Source organism: Erinaceus europaeus, chromosome 1 (assembly GCF_950295315.1).
Source record: "Erinaceus europaeus chromosome 1, mEriEur2.1, whole genome shotgun sequence".
NCBI classification, from domain to species: Eukaryota; Metazoa; Chordata; class Mammalia; order Eulipotyphla; family Erinaceidae; genus Erinaceus; species Erinaceus europaeus.
Window position 1 is genome coordinate 30,136,217 of NC_080162.1, and position 20,237 is coordinate 30,156,453.

At 39.9% G+C, this 20,237-nt stretch overlaps 1 protein-coding gene across 3 annotated transcripts in view; it reads right to left on the reverse strand.

Moving 5' to 3' along the window:
• SAMD8 (sterile alpha motif domain containing 8) overlaps nucleotides 1-20,237 on the reverse strand; it is a 62,741-nt gene that overhangs the window by 19,743 nt on the left and 22,761 nt on the right. For 2 of the 3 annotated variants that reach the window (XM_007520363.3, XM_016186932.2), the window contains exons 2-3: nucleotides 4,086-4,681; nucleotides 2,297-2,392 (exon numbers count right to left, since the gene is read on the reverse strand). In XM_007520363.3, coding sequence (XP_007520425.3) covers nucleotides 2,297-2,392; nucleotides 4,086-4,681 — 692 coding nt within the window. Of the gene's footprint in view, nucleotides 1-2,296; nucleotides 2,393-4,085; nucleotides 4,682-13,721; nucleotides 13,839-20,237 lie in introns of those variants that run through there. The other variant, XM_060171025.1, reaches the window with a different exon arrangement.

Below are 20,237 nucleotides of genomic sequence, written 5' to 3' on the forward strand. Positions count from 1 at the left end.
GGGACTTAGTGCTAGCACTATGAATTCATGGTTCCTGGCAGTCTTTTTTTAAAAAGTTTTTTTATTATCTTTATTTATTTGTTGGATAGAGACTGCCAAAAATCAAGAGGGCCAGGGAGACAGAGACAGAGAGAAACCTGCAGCACTGCTTCACTGCTTGTGAAGTTTTTCCCCATGCAGGGGGGGGGGCCAGGGGCTCGAACCTGGGTCCTTGTGCACTATAACGGGCACTTAACCCGGTGCGCCAACACCCAGCCCCGTCTTTTTTTTTCTTTCAATTTTGTTGGATAGGACAGAGAAAAGGTGAGAGGAAAGATAGAGAGGGAGAGAAAAAGACACCTGCAGACCTTCTTCACCACTTGAAACTGGCCCCCCTTCAGGTGAGAGTGGGGTTTGAACCCAGGTCCTTCTGCATGGTAGTGTGTGTACTTATCTAGGTGCACCACCACCCAACCCCTCTCTGGGGTGATTTTCTCAGAGATAGAAGAAAATAACCCTAATACGAAAGCTTTCTTCACTGTGGTGGTGACCGAGCTTGAACCTTGGCTGCACACATGACAAAGCTACACATTATCTAAATGAATTAATTTTCTGGTTCCTTTTCTCTCAATGAAAATACAAAAAAAGTGGTTCAGGAGGTGGCACAGTGGGAAAGGCACTAGACCCTCAAGCATGAGGTCCCGAGTTCCATCCCTGGCAGCATGTGTACCAGAATGACGGCTGGCTCTTTCTCTCCTCCTATCTTTCTCATGAATAAATAAAGTCTTTTTTAAAAAATTCAAAAACAAACATTCTTGGTTGAAAAAGTATTTAGTTAGCAAATTTCTTTTTTATTTTAAATGTTTATTTATTTGTTTTTCCCTTTTGTTGCCCTTGTTTTTACTGTTTTAGTTATTTAGCAAATTTCTTTTTTTTTCTTTTTTCACTTTTTTTTTATTGGGGAATTAATGTTTTATATTCAACAGTAAGTACAATAGTTTGTACATGCATAACATTCCCCAGTTTATTTATTTGTTTTTCCCTTTTGTTGCTCTTGTTTTTATTGTTGTAGTTATTTAGCAAATTTCTTCTTTTTAAATTATTTTTATTTTATTTATTTTCCCTTTTGTTGCCCTTATTGTCTTTTTATTGTTGTTGTTATTGATGTCATCATTGTTGGATAGAACAGAGAGAAATGGAGAGAGGAGGGGAAGACAGAGAGAGGAAGAGAAAGATAAGACACCTGCAGACCTGCTTCACTACCTGTGAAGCGACTCCCCTTTAAGTGGGGAGCCTGGGGCTAGAACCAGGACCTTTATGCTGGTCCTTGTGCTTTGCGCCACGTGCGCCTAACCTGCTGCACTACCACTGGACCCCCTTTAGCAAATTTCTATACTATCTGAGCATGCTTTACAAAATTACCTTTTTTAAAAAAAATTTATTTAAATGGGCCTCTCCCTATTTATTCTCCCAGGGAACATTTTTTTCTAAACAAATGTTTAGAAAAAGACTGCCCTTGGGGAAGTTTCGATTCTTCTATAAAAAGTTTTATTTTTAATTTGTTTCCAAAGAAAGATAAATCTAGGGAGTCGGGCGGTAGCGCACCAGGTTAAGCGCACATGGCGCAAAGTGCAAGGACCAGCATAAGGATCCGAGTTCGAGCCCCCAGCTCCCCACCTGCAGGGGGGGGGGGGTCGCTTCACAGGCGGTGAAGCAGGTCTGCAGGTCTTTCTCTCCCCCTCTCTGTCTTCCCCTCCTCTCTCCATTTCTCTCTGTCCTATCCAACAACGAATGACATCAACAACAACAACCACAACAAGGCTACAAAACAAGGGCAACAAAGGGGGCAAAAAATGGCCTCCAGGAGCAGTGGATTCATGGTGCAGGCACTGAGCCCCAGCAATAACCCTGGAGGCGGAAGAATGAGAGAAAGAGAGAAAGAGAGAAAGAGAGAAAGAGAGAAAGAGAGAAAGAGAGAGAGAAAGAAAGAAAGAAAGAAAGAAAGAAAGAAAGGAAGGAAGAAAGGAAGAAAGAAAGAAAGATCTAGACTGTCAATGGTTAGCTCATGACTGATCATCCTTATCACTGCTCTTTCCCGGCAAAATATATTCTGAATGCTGCTATAAATGTAAGTATTGCCTTAGGTTGATTACTTTGTTGATCAAACCTAAAGCATTTTCCTATGTCAATGACTAAAACGTCACAAAGATTAGAGAAGGAAGTTAACAAGGGAACTACAAGTTAGAGAAAAGGCTTGATGACCTTTATACAAGGTTATCAAAATACTTTCAATCTTTCAATAGAATAAATGAGGTACCTGTGCTTGTGAAGAAGAAGAACCAGGAGCCAAATATAGCATAGAATCATTCCACATACTTCTGTCATAGCAAAGGCCCATGGGATTCGTGGAACACTGAAAAGAGAGAGAGAGAGATTTATTTATTGGGGGAGGGGGAACCAGAGCATGACTCTGGCACATGTGAAGTCACTGAGAGCCTCATGATAGAAAGAAAAGAGAGAAAGAGACAAAGAGACAAAGAGACAAAGCAGGCAGGCAGGCAGGCAAGCATACCGGTAGTCTTCATTAGGAAGGAAAGAAGGATGGAAGAAAGGTAAAGAGGGTGGGGACAGACAGCATAATGTTATACAAGGAGACTCATATCTAAGGCTCCAAAGTCCCAGGTTCAATACCCCATATCACCATAAGCCAGAGATGAACAGTACTCTGGTTAAAAAAGAGAAAAAGAGGGAGGGAGGGAGGGAGGGAGGGGGAGGGGAGAGATAGGAAGGAAAGGAAGAACAGAACATACCAGCAGTCTTTGTTAACGATTCTAAAAACTCCTTAAATCAACTTCTAATTCTCTTATATTATCTCAGAGATGCCTGGTGTTTCCCATTTTAAGAGTTTTTCCAGGGGCTGGGTGGTGGTGCAACTGGTTGAGCGCACATGTTATAATGCACAAGGACCCAGGTTCGAGTCCCCAGTCCCCACCTGCAGGGGGAAAGCTTCACAAGTGGTGAAGCAGTGCTGCAGGTGTCTGTCTCTCACCCTCTCTACCCCTCCCTTCCCTCTTGATTTCTGACTGTCTCTATCCAACAAATAAATAAATAAAGATATATATTTTTTTTTTAAAAAAAGAGTTTTTCTAGTACTCTATAGAAAAATAAACTCATCTCTTAGGCACTGTTAGTCTAGACTCCCAGTCTCACACCAGGTAAAAATTTTCATTATCATCACTCTTTTGTCTTCATTACATAGCTCCTCTTTTTTTTACTGTCCTCTTTGTGAAGTGCTCTGAGGTTAACTATCAAATGTACATTCAATATTTCACTTATTTTGATGCAAAATGCAAAATTTTCAAAGGTGCAATATACATATATATACATATATATGTATTTTTTTTCTGGATAGAATACGCTTAATGTTTATTAGACTGAACTTCTGTAATAGCCTCAGGGGCTACCAAAAAATGAAGGGCAGTTAAGGCCCAGATTGGTGTGACATTGTCATTATTTACATTTGCTTTGTATATGCTTCATTTCCTGCCTTGCTAATATGGCTACCGGCCATCTCTTCACATGGTTGTAAGTAGACCTGCCTCTAGAAGCAGCCCTATCTCCTTATAATTTTCTAAAAGTTCTTAGAAGTGTGCCAAACAAATTTTAGAGGCAGACACTGAAAATAATTAAGAGTCTTCCCATGTGAAAGTTATAGGGTAGTGGGGAAATGAGATCAGGAAGATAAGGAAGGAAGGCTAGACTGAGACACCAAAGTCCTGTGAGGAACAAAGCACGGAGCTTTGTGACCCAAGAAGTTGCAGTAGGTAAAGTGCTGGGCCCTCAAGCAAGAAGTTTAGGATTCAATCCCCAGCATCAGGTATGCCAGAGTGATGCTCTGTTTCTCTCTTTCATAAATAAATTTGTAGTGGATGGTACTGTAAAGAGCGAAACAAAAAGCATATGATTATGCAAAAGGCTCTCATGCCTGAGGCTCCAAGGTTACAGGTTCAATCCTCAACATCACCAGAGCTGAGCAGTGCTCTGGTCTCTCTTTTTGTATCTCTCTCTAAAATAAAATAATTTTTAATACAAAAACCAAAACTTACCTGTCTAAAAATATATCTGGGAGTGGTGGATAGGTCTGCATGTCAGGCACTCGCTCATGAACTATAACCATAATGAAAGATGTAAACCCAAATACTATAAAAACATATATACAGCTCAAGATGGTCTTCCAGTACTCTGGGTCCAATCTCCGAACAGAATGCTTGTTTTTACCGTTCATATACTGGTACTGATCAGAATTCAGATCAGTGATGACAGGTCCATCACAGTCATGCGAAAGCTCCCCATTACAGAGCCACTCTGCACTCTGAAGAGCACTGATGAAAGGGGTCATGGGACTCAATGGACTGTCGCTATTGTAACCCATTTCTTCTAAAACATCAATATGTATTTTCTGCAGTTTTCGGACTGATAGCATTAACCTTTTGATGTCCCCCAAGACTTTGATTTCCAGAGGAGGAGATCGGAGATCATATTCAGTCAATGTTAGCAAGGTGATCCCATCAAGTCGGTGTTTATTGCATAAAACGTCCACATATTCAAAAAAGCCTTCATCCTTCAACCAAACAGCTACATGCTTCGTAGTCCAACGGCGAATACAGAGTTGATTAGGACTGGCCATTTCCTCCTCCACTTTCTGTCCAGGGAAAATGAAACAAAACTTCAGTTTTTTTTTTTTTTTTTTTTTTTTACCAGAGCACTGCTCAGCTCTGGCTTATGGCGGTGTGGGGGATTGAACCCGAGACTTGAGAGCCTCAGGCATGAAAGGCATGAAAGTCTCTTTGCAAAACCATTATGCTATACCCCCACCCAAAACTTCAGTGTTTCTAACAACTCTTTTGAAGAGCAAATAAACGTAAGGATAGTCAATGACCAAATATATATAATTTATTCACTTATTATTGGATAGAGACAGAAAGAAATTGAGAGGAGATGGGGAGATAGGGAAAGAGACACCTGCAGCCCTGCTTCACCACTCATGAAGCTTTGTGGGGACCAGATGCTTGGACCTGGGTCCTTGCACACTGTAATGTGAGTGCTTAGCCAGGTGTACCACCACCTGGCTTCAAGACAACTAATTTCAAAAAACTCAGTCAATTATTCATTCAATATTTAAAAAAATGTTTTCTTTTTAATATTTATTTATTTTCCCTTTTGTTACCCTTATTGTTTTTCATTGTTGTTGTTATTGATGTCATCGCTGTTAGGATAGAGAGAAATGGAGAGAGATGGGGAAGACAGGATAGGGGGAGAGAAAGACAGACACCAGCAGACCTGCTTTACTGCCTGTGAAGCGACCCCCTTGCAGGTGGGGAGCTGGGGGCTCAAATTGGGATCCTTACTCTGGTCCTTGAGCTTCGCGCCAGGTGCACTTAACCCACTGTGCTACCGCCCGATTCCCCAATAATTCATTATTGGGAGAAAGAACTACAGTATCATTCTAGCATATGTGATGTTGGGAATTAAATTCAGGTCCTCATGAATGCAAACCCACCACTCTAGCCACTAAACCACCTCCTGGGCTGCAATCAAGCATATTTCTGCCAACTATATACAAAGTTTTCTCCGACAGATATAAAGCCTCTAATTTATTTCAAATATTTTTTAATTATTGAGAGGGACAGGAAGAGAGAGAGAAAGAACCAGACATCACTCTGGTATATGTGCTGCCAGAGATTGCAGGAGACTGAACTCAGGACCACATGCTTGCGAGTCCAATGCTTTATCCACTGTGCTACCTCCCGGACCACCAAAGCCTCTAATTTAGATAAAAATTTGAGTTTTTATCAGTTTTCATATATATTTTTAAGTGTTTTTTTTTTTACATATACTTATTTATTTTGGATAGAGAGAGAAATTAGGAGTGGGACTAGAGAAACACCTGCACCCCACTTTATGGTTTGTGGAGCTTCCCCCTGCAGGTGAGGAACAGAGGCTTGAACCTTGGTCCTTGTCTATGGGAGCATGTGCACTCAACTAGGTGCACTACCCCCTAGGTCTACACTTTCACTCTGGCATATGGCAGACCCAGGAACTGAACTTGGGATTAATTAGGGAGTCACTTCACAGGCGGTGAAGCAAGTCTGCAGGTGTCTTCCCCTCCTCTCTCCATTTCTCTCTGTCCTATCCAACAACAACGACATCAATAATAACAATAATAACTACAACAATAAAACAGCAAGGTTAACAAAAGAGAATAAATATTTTTTTAAAAAAGGAGTATTAATTACTCTTACCACTTATCAATATTCTTTTTTCATTTTAAAACTTTCAGTTATTTGGGCCACAATAGGAGGTTTATAAACCTTTTAAGATACAGGAGAAGGGAGTCAGGCTGTAGCACAGCAGGTTAAGTGCAGGTGGCCCAAAGCGCAAGGACTGGCGTTAAGGATCCTGGTTTGAGCCCTGGCTCCCCACCTGCAGGGGAGTCGTTTCACAGGCGGTGAAGCAGGTCTGCAGGTGTCTTTCTCTCCAACTCTCTCTCTTCCCCTCCTCTCTCCATTTCTCTCTGTCCTATCCAACAATGATGACAATAATAATAACTACAACAATAAAACAAGGACAACAAAAAGGGAATAAATAAGTAAGTATTTTTAAAAAGATACAGGAGAAATACAGATCTACATGGGGGAAGAAAAATAAAATCTACTTGTTTATAGACTTCATCAGCTATTAAAGCCCATGAGTTTCCTGACATTTTCCAGAACTTTATAGACTGTTAGGTCTTAAAGCCAGCCCCCCCTGCTCTGCTTACACAGTCATTGTTTTGCCTGAAAGATCCCCACCACATTATCCCCTCAGGGTATTGCCAATTCAGTTTAAACCATCACAACAGTTGTTAAGGACGGTTTCGCCTTCCCAGCATGCCTTCTGCCTCTCTCCACCCCTTTTCCTAGCCAATCCCCTCCTGACTTGCCACTGCCAGAATTCTCCTATAAAAGTTGCTCCTGTTTGCACTCTCTTTCTCTCTTTCCCTCTCTTTGTCTTCCGCATCCCCACCTGACCCGGAGAAGGGCTGGTGTGTATAGCAGGAGGTGGCCATTTTGCTAGCTTCACGTGGTGCAAACCGCTGTGCTCATACCCAACTCTTGGGCATCCCATGAATAAAGAATTGCGTTCTGCTTGCTCAGCCACGAGTTCCTGGTCTCTTCTCTCTCCCCTGCGACACAACCTGACAATAGACCGTAATTCCCTGAGATCATTTTTTAGAAAATTGCAGGCAAACTTTAAAGCATGAAGAAAGAAGAGGAAGAAGGAGGACGAGAAGTGATAAAGGAGAAGAAAAAGGGCCTTCAGGAACAGTGGATTCTTAGTGCAGAGGAGGAGGAAAGATGAAACAGTTCAATACAAATGTATTGTTTCGGGTTGTGGAGCATAATGGTTATGCAAGACTCTTATGCTTGAGGCTCTGAGGTCCTAGTTTCAATACCTAGTACCACCATAAGCCGGAGATGAGCAGTGATATGGTAAAGGAAAAGAAAGAAAGAAAGAGGAAAGAATGAAAGGAAGGAAGGAAGGAAGGAAGGAAGGAAGGAAGGAAGAAAGAAATATACTTATGGGGGCCAGATGGTGCACCCAGTTAAGTGCACATAATACCATTCACAAGGACCTGGTTTCAAGCCTCTGCTCTCCACCTGCAGGGTGAAGCAGGTCTGCAGATGTCTATCTTTCTCTCTCCTTACCTCCCCATCCCCCTCTCAATTTCTCTCTGTCCTGTCCAATAAAATAGGAAGAAAGGAAAAAATGCCTGCTGTGAAAGGTGGATTTGGCAGCGCTGACACTGAGCACCAACGATAACACTGGTGGCAGAGAGAGAGAGAGAAAGAGAGAGAGAGAGATTCTTTAAGTATTTAATAACTAAAAAGTAATCCTAGTTTTTGGAACAAAATCACATATTTCTAAATAGAACTGGTCAGTATTATCAATCCACAATAGCTTTCACAAATCGAGGGAGTTGGGTGGTGGCACACATAGCATGAAGTGCAAGGATCCCAGTTCCAGCCCCAGGCTCCCCACCTGCAGGAAGGCTGCTTCAGGAGTGGTGAAGCAGGTTTTCAGATGTCTTTCTCTCTCCCTCTCTCAATTTCTCTCTGTCCTAACCAATGAAGGAGAAGGAGAAGAAGAAGGAGAAAGAGGGGAGAGAGAGAGAAAGAAAAGGAAAGAGAGGAAAAGAAGAGGGGAGTCAGGTGGTAGCGCAGCGAGTTAAGCACACGTGGGCCAAAGCACAAGGACTGGCATAAGGATCCCAGTTAAATGCCCAGCTGGGACTCCACCTGCAGGGGAGTCGCTTCACAGGCGGTGAAGCAGGTCTGCAGGTGTCTGTCTTTCTCTCCCCTTCTCTGTCTTCTCCATCTCTCTCCATTTCTCTCTGTCCTATCAAACAACAACAATAACTACAACAACAATGAAAAACAACAAGGGTAACAAAAGGGAAAATAAATTAAAAAATAAAGAAAAGAGAAAAGAAGAAAAGAAAAGAAAAGAAAAGAAAAGAGAAAAATAGCCTGCAGGAGCAGTGGATTCTTAGTGCTGGCATGAAACCCCAGCAATAATCCTGAAGGCCAAAGAAAGAAAAAAGAAAACCAACACATTAACTAAAGTATGCTTAAAAATATTGTCTAATTCTTACATATTGTAGAAGACCTCACTCTTTTAAGTATATCATCACCATCCCAAAAGAACCAAGGAGTTAACATTCATATTACACATGGCATTTATACATATTGGCTTACATCATGCCCTATATAATACAGAAAATTCTACTGAAAATATGAGCTTGCTATGTTTTAGTTCACATATAAAGCCAGATGGCTTCATCCTACACATTACACACATATGTTTCGAAGGCACAAATCAAATGAATTACTTAGACCTTGAATATACAGTAAGAACATAATTTGCCTCCACACAAACACTACAGGCCAGAAGAGAATGGCAAGATATCTATCGAGTGCTCAATGAGAAAGGCTTTGAGCCAAGAATACTATATCCTGCTAGACTGTCATTCAGACTAGATGGAGGCATCAAAACCTTCTCAGACAAGCAACAGTTGAAGGAATCAATGATCACCAAGCCTGCCCTGAAAGAAGTTCTGAAAGGTCTTCTATAAACAGTCAGACCATCATAAATAGGACATATATCAGAACAGTCTAAAACTCTACAAGAATGGCATTAAAATATCTTCAATCTTTGATATCAATAAATGTCAATGGCCTGAATTTACCGATTAAAAGACACAGAGTAGGAAGATAGATCAGAAAATACAACCCAACAATATGTTGTCTACAGGAAACCCACCTAACTCAACAAGACAAACACAGACTTAAAGTGAAAAGATGGAAAACTATCATACAAGCCCATGTTCCACAAAAAAGGGCAGGAACAGCTATTCTCATATCTGACACGATAGACTTTAAAATAGATAAGATTAAAAAAGATAGGAATGGACACTACTTAATGCTCAGAGGATCAGTCAATCAAGAGGACTTAACAATTAACATCTATGCACCCAATGAGAAGCCATCAAAATACATCAAATGTCTGCTGAAAGAGCTACAGCAATATATTAACAGCAACACAGTCATAGTAGGGGACTTCAACACCCCACTCTCTCAACTTGACAGATCATCCAGGCAGAAAATCAATAAAGACATAAGGGAGCTAAATGAAGAGATAGATAAACTAGAACTATTGGACATTTTCAGAGTCATTCATCCCAAGAAACTAGAATACACATTTTACTCAAACCCACATGGGTCATTCTCAAGGATAGACCATATGTTAGGCCACAAAGACAGCATCAGCCAATTCAAGAGCACTGAAATCATCCCAAGCATCTTCTCAGACCACAGTGGAATTAAACTAACACTTAACAATCAACAAAAGATTAGTAATAGTGCCAAAATGTGGAAGCTCAACAGTACACTTTTTATTAATTTTTTTAAAATTTTATTTATTTGTTTATTCCCCTTTTGTTGCCCTTGTTGTTTTATTGTTGTAGTTATTATCGATGTCATTGTTGTTGGAAACAGTACACTTCTTAACAACCTCTGGGTCAAAGAGGAAATCAAGGAAGAAATCAAAGTGTTTCGAGAGTTCAATGAAAATGAAGACACAAGCTATCAAAATATTTGGGACACAGCTAAGGCAGTACTGAGAGGGAAGTTCATAGCTATACAAGCACACATTAGGAAACAAGAAAAAGCACAAATAAACAGCCTGATTGCACATCTTAAAGACCTAGAAGAACAACAACAAAGGAACCCTAAAGCAACCAGAAGGACACACTAAAGTTAGGGCAGAAATAAATAACATTGAGAATAAGAAAACCATACAAAAGATCAATGAAAGTAAATGTTGGTTCTTCAAAAGAGTAAACAAAATTGACAAACCTTTAGCCAGACTCACAAAACAAAAAAGGGAGAAGACCCAAATAAATCGGATAGTAAATGAAAGAGGAGATATCACAACAGACACCACAGAAATTCAAAATATCATGCGAGGCTTCTATGAACAACTATATGCCACCAAGCTAGAAAACCTGGAAGAAATGGATGATTTCCTAGATACCTACCAACTTCCAAAACTAAGTAAAGAGGAAGTGGATAACATAAACAGGCCCATCACAGCCAATGAAATTGAAACAGTTATCAAAAACCTCCCCAAAAATAAAAGTCCTAGACCAGATGGTTTTACAAATGAATTCTACAAAACCTTCAAAGAAGAACTAATACCTCTACTTTTAAAAGTTTTCCAGAAGATTGAAGACACTGGAATACTCCCTGCCAGCTTCGATGAAGCTAACATCACTGTGATACCAAAAGCAGACAGGGACACAACCAAAAAAGAAAACTACAGACCAATATCTCTGATGAACATAGATGCGAAAATACTGAACAAAATTCTAGCCAACCGGATACAGCAGTATAATAAAAAGATTGTTCATCATGACCAAGTGGGGTTTATCCCAGGCATGCAAGGTTGGTTTAATATACGTAAATCAATCAATGTGATCCACCACATCAACAAAAGCAAAACCACCTGATCATATCAATAGATGCAGAGAAAGCCTTTGACAAAATACAACATCCCTTTATGATCAAAACACTATAAAAAATGGGAATAGATGGAAAATTCCTGAAGATAGTGGAGTCTTTATATAGCAAAACTACAGCCAACATCATACTCAATGGTGAAAAACTGGAAGCATTTCCACTCAGATCAGGTACTAGACAGGGCTGCCCACTATCACCATTACTTTTCAACATAGTGTTGGAAGTTCTTGCCATAGCAATCAGGCAGGAGCAAGGAATTAAAGGCATACAGATTGGAAGAGAAGAAGTCAAACTCTCCCTATTTGCAGATGACACGATAGTATACACAGAAAAACCTAAGGAATCCAGCAAGAAGCTTTTGGAAATCATCAGGAAATACAGTAAGGTGTCAGGCTACAAAATTAACATTCAAAAGTCAGTGGCATTCCTCTATGCAAACACTAAGTTAGAAGAAATTGAAATCCAGAAATCAATTCCTTTTACTATAGCAACAAAAACAATAAAATATCTAGGAGTAAACCTAACCAAAGAAGTGAAAGACTTGTATACTGAAAATTATGAGTCACTACTCAAGGAAATTGAAAAAGACACAAAGAAGTGGAAAGATATTCCATGTTCATGGGTTGGAAGAATTAACATCATCAAAATGAATATATTACCCAGAGCCATCTACAAATTTAATGCTATCCCCATCAAGATCCCAAGCACATTTTATAGGAGAATAGAAAAAATGCTACAAATGTTTATCTGGAACCAGAAAAGACCTAGAATTGCCAAAACAATCTTGAGAAAAAAGAACAGAACCGGAGGCATCACACTTCCAGATCTCAAATTGTATTATAGGGCCGTTGTTATCAAAACTGCTTGGTACTGGAACATAACTAGACACACTGACCTGTGGAATAGAATTGAGAGCCCAGAAATGAGGCCCCACACGTATGGACATCTAATCTTTGACAAAGGGGCCCAGACTATTACATGGGGAAAGCAGAGTCTCTTCAACAAATGGTGTTGGAAACAATGGGTTGAAACTTGCAGAAGAATGAAACTGAATCACTGTATTTCACCAAATACAAAAGTAAATTCCAAGTGGATCAAGGACTTGGATGTTAGACCACAAACTATCAAATACTTAGAGGAAAATATTGGCAGAACTCTTTTCTGCATAAATTTTAAAGACATTTTCAATGAAACGAATCCAATTACAAAGAAGACTAAGGCAAGTATAATCCTATGGGACTACATCAAATTAAAAAGGTTCTTCACAGCAAAAGAAACCACTACCCAAACCAAGAGATCCCTCACAGAATGGGAGAAGATCTTTACATGCCATACATCAGATAAGAGTTTAATAACAAACATATATAAAGAGCTCACCAAACTCAACAATAAAACAACAAATAACCCCATCCAAAAATGGGGGGAGGACATGGACAGAATATTCACCACAGAAGAGATCCAAAAGGCCGACAAATACATGAAAAAATACTCCAAGTCTCTGACTGTCAGAGAAATGCAAATAAAGACAACAATGAGATACCACTTCACTCCTGTGAGAATGTCATACATCAGAAAAGGTAACAGCAGCAAATGCTGGAGAGGGTGTGGGGTCAAAGGAACCCTCTTACACTGCTGGTGGGAATGTAAATTGGTCCAACCTCTGTGGAGAACAGTCTGGAGAACTCTCAGAAGGCTAGAAATGGACCTACCCCATTACCCTGCAATTCCTCTCCTGGGGATATATCCTAAGGAACCCAACACATCCATCCAAAAAGATCTGTGTACACATATGTTTTTGGCAGCACAATTTGTAATAGCCAAAACCTGGAAGCAACCCAGGTGTCCAACAACAGATGAGTGGCTGAGCAAGTTGTGGTATATATACACAATGGAATACTACTCAGCTGTAAAAAATGGTGACTTCACCGTTTTTACCCGATCTTGGATGGACCTTGAAAAAATCATGTTGAGTGAAATAAGTCAGAAACAGAAGGATGAATATGGGATTCTCTCACTCTCAGGCAGAAGTTGAAAAACAAGATCAGAAAGAAAACACAAGTAGAACCTTAAATGGAATTGGCGTATCGCACTCAAGTAAAAGACTCTGGGGTGGGTGGGTGGGGACAATACAGGTCCAAGAAGGATTCAGAGTACCTAGTGGGGGTTGTATTGTTATATGGGAAACTAGGGAATGCTATACATGTACAAACTATTGTACTTACTGTTGAATGTAAAACATTAATTCCCCAATAAAAAAAAATCAGGAAAAAAATGAAATAAAATAAATAAGTAGGTAATGCGTCACCTGGTTAAATACACTGTGAAGAAAACAAATATAGTGCAGAGTGAGGTTAGGTAAGTAGCTCAACTGATAGAGCATCAGATCTGAACACTTGGGGTTCCTGGTTCCAGCCTCAGTATTGCATGTATAAGGAGTGCTTCAGCTGTTCTCTCTCTCTCCTCTCTATGTTTTAAATAAATTTTTTTATAAATATTTTTTAAAAAGAACATAATTTGCAATGACAATATAGCAGATTTGAGAAGTTCACTTAATACAGAACAAGGCTGGATTTGTCATTTTATTTCTATCCTGCTATCTCTTCCTTTTGTGTAACAGCTTACCGTCAATGGATTCCAAGTCACTCCCATTTTTGTAGCATTATTCTTTAGTAAAATTCGTCACTTACAATGTTCAAAATGATCCTGTCTTGCATGATCTTACACAACACACACACACACCTTTAGATCACTAGTGCATGACACCCTTAGTCAGATTAACAAGCAGGCTTTGATGCTGGCATCTTAGCTGCTAGAAATAGGATCATACAAGAAATCTTCCTGGAAGTCTTTGAGCCTACTGTGCCAATGCCCTGAAATCATGACATGTTTCACACTTGTGTTTCATCATGTCGTGGCATGCCTTTTAATTATATACTACAACACATAGTTAGAGGCCCATAAATAGCTAATACTGTGAGAATCTACATTAAGAGGTATATTAAAAGATGGCAAAGAGTTTAAGGGCCAATATCATATGTATGCTGTGCTACACACACATTGGAACTATTTTTTTTTTAAAGAAAAATTTAACAGAAACAGGTTTCACACAAATCCATAAAGTTAAAAGATTTGATTAGTAACTATTTAAGAACACTTTCAGTTTAAACTAATAATTAACATGAATATTAGCTAAAGGGATTTCTGTTTTTATATAAGATACACTGTGAGACCAGACTTGTCCTCATACATGAAACAAACCAAATATATGTACTGAAAAATTATGGGGGAGGGGTAGAGGAGGATACACCTGGTTAAGTGCACACATAATCATGCACAAGGACCTGGGTTCACGCCCCTACTTCCCACCTGCAGGGAGGAAGCTTCAAGAGCAGTGAGGCAGGTCTGCAGGTATCTATCTTTCTCTCTCCTTCTCTTTCTCCTCTCTCCTCTATATTTCTCTTTGTCCTATCCAATAAAGTAGAGGGGAGAAGAGAAAACTTACAAGGGAAGACAGTAGGCATCATACAACAAAGGAGATCCCTGAGAGGAAACCAGTCACAGCTTACTGCCTTTGAGAGCTTCCAGGCCATCAGAAGTCCAGGACAGAAATTTGGTGAGGCCTGGCAGACTCACTGAATTGAGAAGATGGAGCTGAGAATCTGGGGAAGTCAAAGCGATTCTGTTTATGCAGCAGAAAACTAGAGAGGACAGAGAATACTATGAACTAAATAATTTTAATGTCTATTCCCAGTTCAGATTTGAAATTCTAAATCCAATGTGATGGAATTAGAAAGTGATTAGATCATTAGGGCTCAGAAAGAATAAGATTAGTGTCTGTCTATTATAAAATAGATACCAAAGAGAGTTCTTTCAACCCTGTTATGTAAAGACAAAGCTTTGAATATCATCTATAAATCAAGAAGCAAGCCCTAGTCAGATTCCAATTCTATTAATGTTTTAATCTTGGACCCAACCTCCAGAACTGAGAGAGAAATGTGTGTTAAGTCACCCAGTCCGCAGCAGCTATGTTATAGCAGCCAAACAAACAAACAAACAAACAGAAAGATGTAACTTCAAAGCTCTGTAGAGCATGCCTCTAGAATATTCAGCTGAATGCTAATCAGTCTGTATCTGTATCCGTATCTATATCGATAGAAACCAAGTAAGACTAATGAAGAAAGAACCAGAAAACTTAGAGGGAACAGAGTCCAGTGCTCAAACAAGACCAGTGTAAGTACTAGCCATAATCGGCAGACTGAAAACAACAACAACCCCAACCCCTATATCTCATGATTCTTTGGTCACTGAATAAAGCACACAAAAAGGTCTTATAAAGTAGCATGGCAAAATTGATCCTAACAAAGTAATTCTTAGTGGGGCAATTTGGTCCTTCTAAAAACTTCACAACCTCTGGAGACAATTTTTGACTGTCACAACTGGGGAGAGGGGTCATCTTGAACAGGTGTTCAGAATAGTATTAAACATTGAATAGTGCAAAGCACCGTCCTTCATTACAGACTTATATGAATTAAAATGTGGTTTTATGAGAAGATCTGCCTTAGACTAAACATGTCTCTGGTTCAGCCAAACAACCTTAAAAAAAAATTCAAAAAGATCAGATCGGGAGTCAGGTAGTAGCACAGTGGGTTAAGCGCAGGTGGTGCAAAGTGCAAGGACCAGCGTAGGGATCCCAGTTCCATCCCTCTGCTCCCCACCTGCAGGGGAGTCGCTTCATAGGCGGTGAAGCAGGTCTGCAGGTGTCTTTCTCTCCCCCTCTCTGACTTCCCCATTTCTCTCCATTTCTCTCTGTCCTATCCAACAACAACAATAATAAACAACAAGGACAACAAAGGGGGAAAAAAATAGCCTCCAGGAAGGAGCAGTGGATTCACAGTGCAGGCACCAAGCCCCCCCCCCCCAAAAAAGATCAGATCATTAACTGTATCTCTCTCTCTCATACACACACAGGCTTGAGAATATTAAGAATAATAAAAGTATTTCACATTCAGCTGCTAAATATCACAATGTATGTATGACATCCAATGAAAGATTACCAAGCATATGATGTGGGAAAATACATATTGAATAGAACATTTAAAAAATGACATAGGTGATTAGCAGATAAAAAATTAATAGTTGTGAAAACTGTATTACATATATTTAAAAAGTTATAAAAATACCCAGTTAGACTTTTAGAGATGAAATTAACAACCACTACAAAAGGGGTGGGGCACTAAATGGGATTAAGAGACCAGAAATACAGAAAAGTAATAAAACCAAAGATATAAAAATAGGAGTGGGGGGAGATAGCATAACAGTTATGCAAAGAGACTCACATACCTGAGGCTTTAAAGTCCCAGGTTAAATCCCCTGCACCACCATAAGCCAGAGCTGAGCAGTGTTCTGGTTAAAAAAAAAAAAAAAAAAAAGGGTAATTGGTAATTCTGAGTTTCCCTTCCATGTTTCCTCTTTCCCTTTCTCCTCCCCTCCCCTCCTCACTTCTCTTTTCTCTTTCTTTCACATTGCTCATCTCTGGTAGTGTCAGTTACCACCAGGTATGAAAGTCTTTTGCATAACCATTATGTTATCGAAATAACTTTAATTTTTTTCCCTTAAAGACAGAGAAAGAGTGAAAGAAACCACAGCATGAACGTGGGTCACACATATAGCAAAGATCTAAGTGAGCTATTCCACAACCCCAAAGTAACTTTGAAAAAGGACAAACTGGGTCAGGCAGTGGCATATACTGCTGAGTGCACATTTTACCATGCTCATACTCAAGGACACAGGGTCAAATCCCCAGCTTCCAACCTGTTTGGGGGGGGGAGGCTTCACAAGCTGTGAAGCAGGTCTGCTTCTCTATCTCCCTTTCCCTCTCAATTTCTCTCTGTCATATCAAATTTTTAAAAAAGTTTTATTTAATTAAAAAAGGAAAAGGGGCTGCCCAGAATGGTGGATTCACTGTCCAGGCACCAAGCCCCAGTGTCCTGGGGAAAGAAAGGAAGGAAGGGAGGGAGAGAGAGAAAGGGAATAAAACTAGATAGCTATTTTTTAAGACATTTCAGAGTATTTCCCACTGTTGTTTAACAGACTACCATGAATTTAGTGACCAATTGTATTTCTTTTTTTATAAGATTTTACTTCCTAAGTAATCCAGACATTACTCATTAAGTTTAATTTTTTTGTTGCCACTACAGTTTTCACTGGGACTTAGTGCCTGTGCTATAAATCCAACATTCTCAGCAGTCTTTTTTCCTCTTTTCTATTTTTATTTGATAGGACACAGACTGAGAGGGAAGATAGAGAGGCAGAGAGAAGTGCTCCCCTTACAATTGGGAAGTGGGGCTTGAACTCGAGTCCCTGTACATGGTAACTCATGCATTCAACTGGGTGCACCACCACCCAGCACACACACACACACACACACACACACACACACACACACACCAATTATATTTCTTACCAAGTGTTCTCCTATTCTGAAAACCAACAGTTTCTCCTCTGTTGAATCCTCCTTATGCTGTACTCTGTAAGGATTTGTCTGATTAGGTCACATCCACTGAGGACAATCTCCTTTCCTTAGTCAACTGTGCCATATTATATAACCTAATCATGGAACTGATAGTCCATCTGATTTACAGGTCCCTCCTATTACACAAAGGTCAAAGAACCTCATTTTAGAACTTTTGTCTACCACTCTGACTCAGTAAAGATTAAGTGGGAATGACATAAAAATAAACAAATTAATGAAAAATAGTTTAGAAACAGAACTCTATATAGAAAGTTATGTAATAAAATCATATATATATGGTATGTGTGTGTTTATATGTAAATGTAACTCAGTAAAGACAGTTTGGCAGTGGAACTAATTGATCTCCATATGCAAAACACATACATGAATATCAAGGAGGAGGATCACAGACCTAACAAAATTTAAAACAATAAAACCCTGGAGAAAATCCTTCTAAGGTTAGGAACAGATATATTAAATATGACACCAAAATCAAAAGCTGCAAAAGACTAAATTAATAAATTTGGCTTCATCTGTGTAGGTAGAAAACTAGAAGGATGTTCATGGTGTAGGGGGTTGAACCGGGGACCCCAGAGCCTCAGGTATGAATTGTTTTTGCATAACCAATATATGCTAGCTTCCTTGCCCAAATTATTTGGTTTTTATAAAAATATATTTCTCTTCTTCCTTCTTTTCCTCTCTTTCTTTGCTCCCACTGGGATTTCACTGCTGTGGACTGACTAGATAGGAAGACATAAACAGAGGTACCACACAGCAAAGTTGCACCACGCTGCAGCACCCCCATGTGTATCAGAAGAGGCTCAAACTCAGATCACTAGCATGGCAGTGCAGCCACCTTACCAGATGAGATATTCCACTGCTCCCTTAGAAATACTTTTTAATTTATTCCCTTTAGTTGCCCTTATTGTTTTATTGTTGTAGTTATTATTATAGGTGTCATTGTTGTTGGACAGGAAAAAGAGAAATGGAGAGAGGAGGGGAAGAAAGAGAGGGGGAGAGAAAGACAGACAGCCGCAGACCTGCTTCACTGCTTGTGAAGCAACCTCTCTGCAGGTGGGGTGCCGGGGGCTTGAACCAGGATCCTCACGCTGGCCCTTGCGCTTTGCCATCTGCACTTAACCCGCTGCGCTACTGCCTGACTCCCAGAAATAAATTTTTATAATAAAAAGGCAAAATGAATAGAAGCAATAAGAATACCCTGAAGAACACTTTTAATATTTATTCATTCATTCATTCACTCCCTTTTGCTGCCCTTGTTTTTTATTATAGTTACTGTTGTTGTTGTTGGATAGACAGAGAGAAATGGAGAGAGGAGGGGAAGACAGAGGGGGGGAGAGAAAGACAGACACCTGCAGACCTGCTCCACCGCGGGCTCCAACTGAGATCCCTACGCTGGTCCTTGCGTTTTGCACCACGTACGCTTGCTTAACCTGCGGTGCTACTGCCCAACCCCGAATACAAAGTCTTCTTTTTTTTAATTTTCTTATCTTTATTTATTGGATCGAGACCATTGGAAATCAAGAGGGAAGGAGGTGGGAAAGAGGGAGAGAGGCAGAGAGACACCTGCAGACCTGCTTCACCACTCACAAAGCTTTCCTCCTGCAGGTGGGGATCAGGGGCTTGAACCTAGGTTCCTGAGCATTATAACATGTTAGGTGTGCCACCACCCAGCCCCCAAAGTCTTAAGCCACTTAAGCCACTTCCCCTCTCCTCTCCTCTCCTCTCCTCTCCTCTCCTCTCCTCTCCTCTCCTCTCCTCTCCTCTTTCTTTCTTTTAGCACTGTTCAGTTCTGACTTGTGGTGGTAATGGGGAACTGAACCTGGGATTTAGGAGCCTCAGACCCAAGTCTCTTTGCAAAATCATTACACTATCTCTCCACCCTTAATTCTTATTTACTAATAAATGCTTTTTCTCTCTGCAAATTTAGTTTGCAGTAATTAGAAATTTCAACTAAAAGCAAAGAGCTGAGTATATATGCTATAGAGTTCTTCATAGTTAATAAAATGTATCATAAGCTGATCATAAACATAAGTCTGATTAACATTAGCGTGACTACCCTTTAATGAGTCATTAATGTGTCCTGTTAGAGTGGATCAACTCTATTTACAATAACACAGTGACTCAGATGTTTTCTACATTAAACCTGCAAATATTGTATGTTAGATTTAATGAATTAATCATAATCAGCCCAAAACTGCAAAAGGAGATAATGACTTCCAAGAAATTCTGCACTGTTGAAACTATGTCTTGCCCCACCCTATTACTGTGACTGACCAGCTGCTGGACAATCTGGCCACCTTTAGAAATGATGATCTGATAAAAGGAATACTACCACCTGTAAGAGTCACCACTGACTTGGTGTTCATGACAAATGGTGTACTGACACTCTGATTCCCTTCCAATCTCCCTCTAGTTATTTCCCTTCCCTTGGGTATGTACCCAGCAGTGTAATTGCTGGATTATATTGATATATGATTACTTTTTTTTTCAGAGCTAGCCATGTCATTTTTTTTTCAAAGCACCAGCAATATTTTACATATCCAACAGCAATGCAAGTTCCCATTTTCCTACAGTCTAGTAAATACTTGCTATTTTCTGTTTGGTGC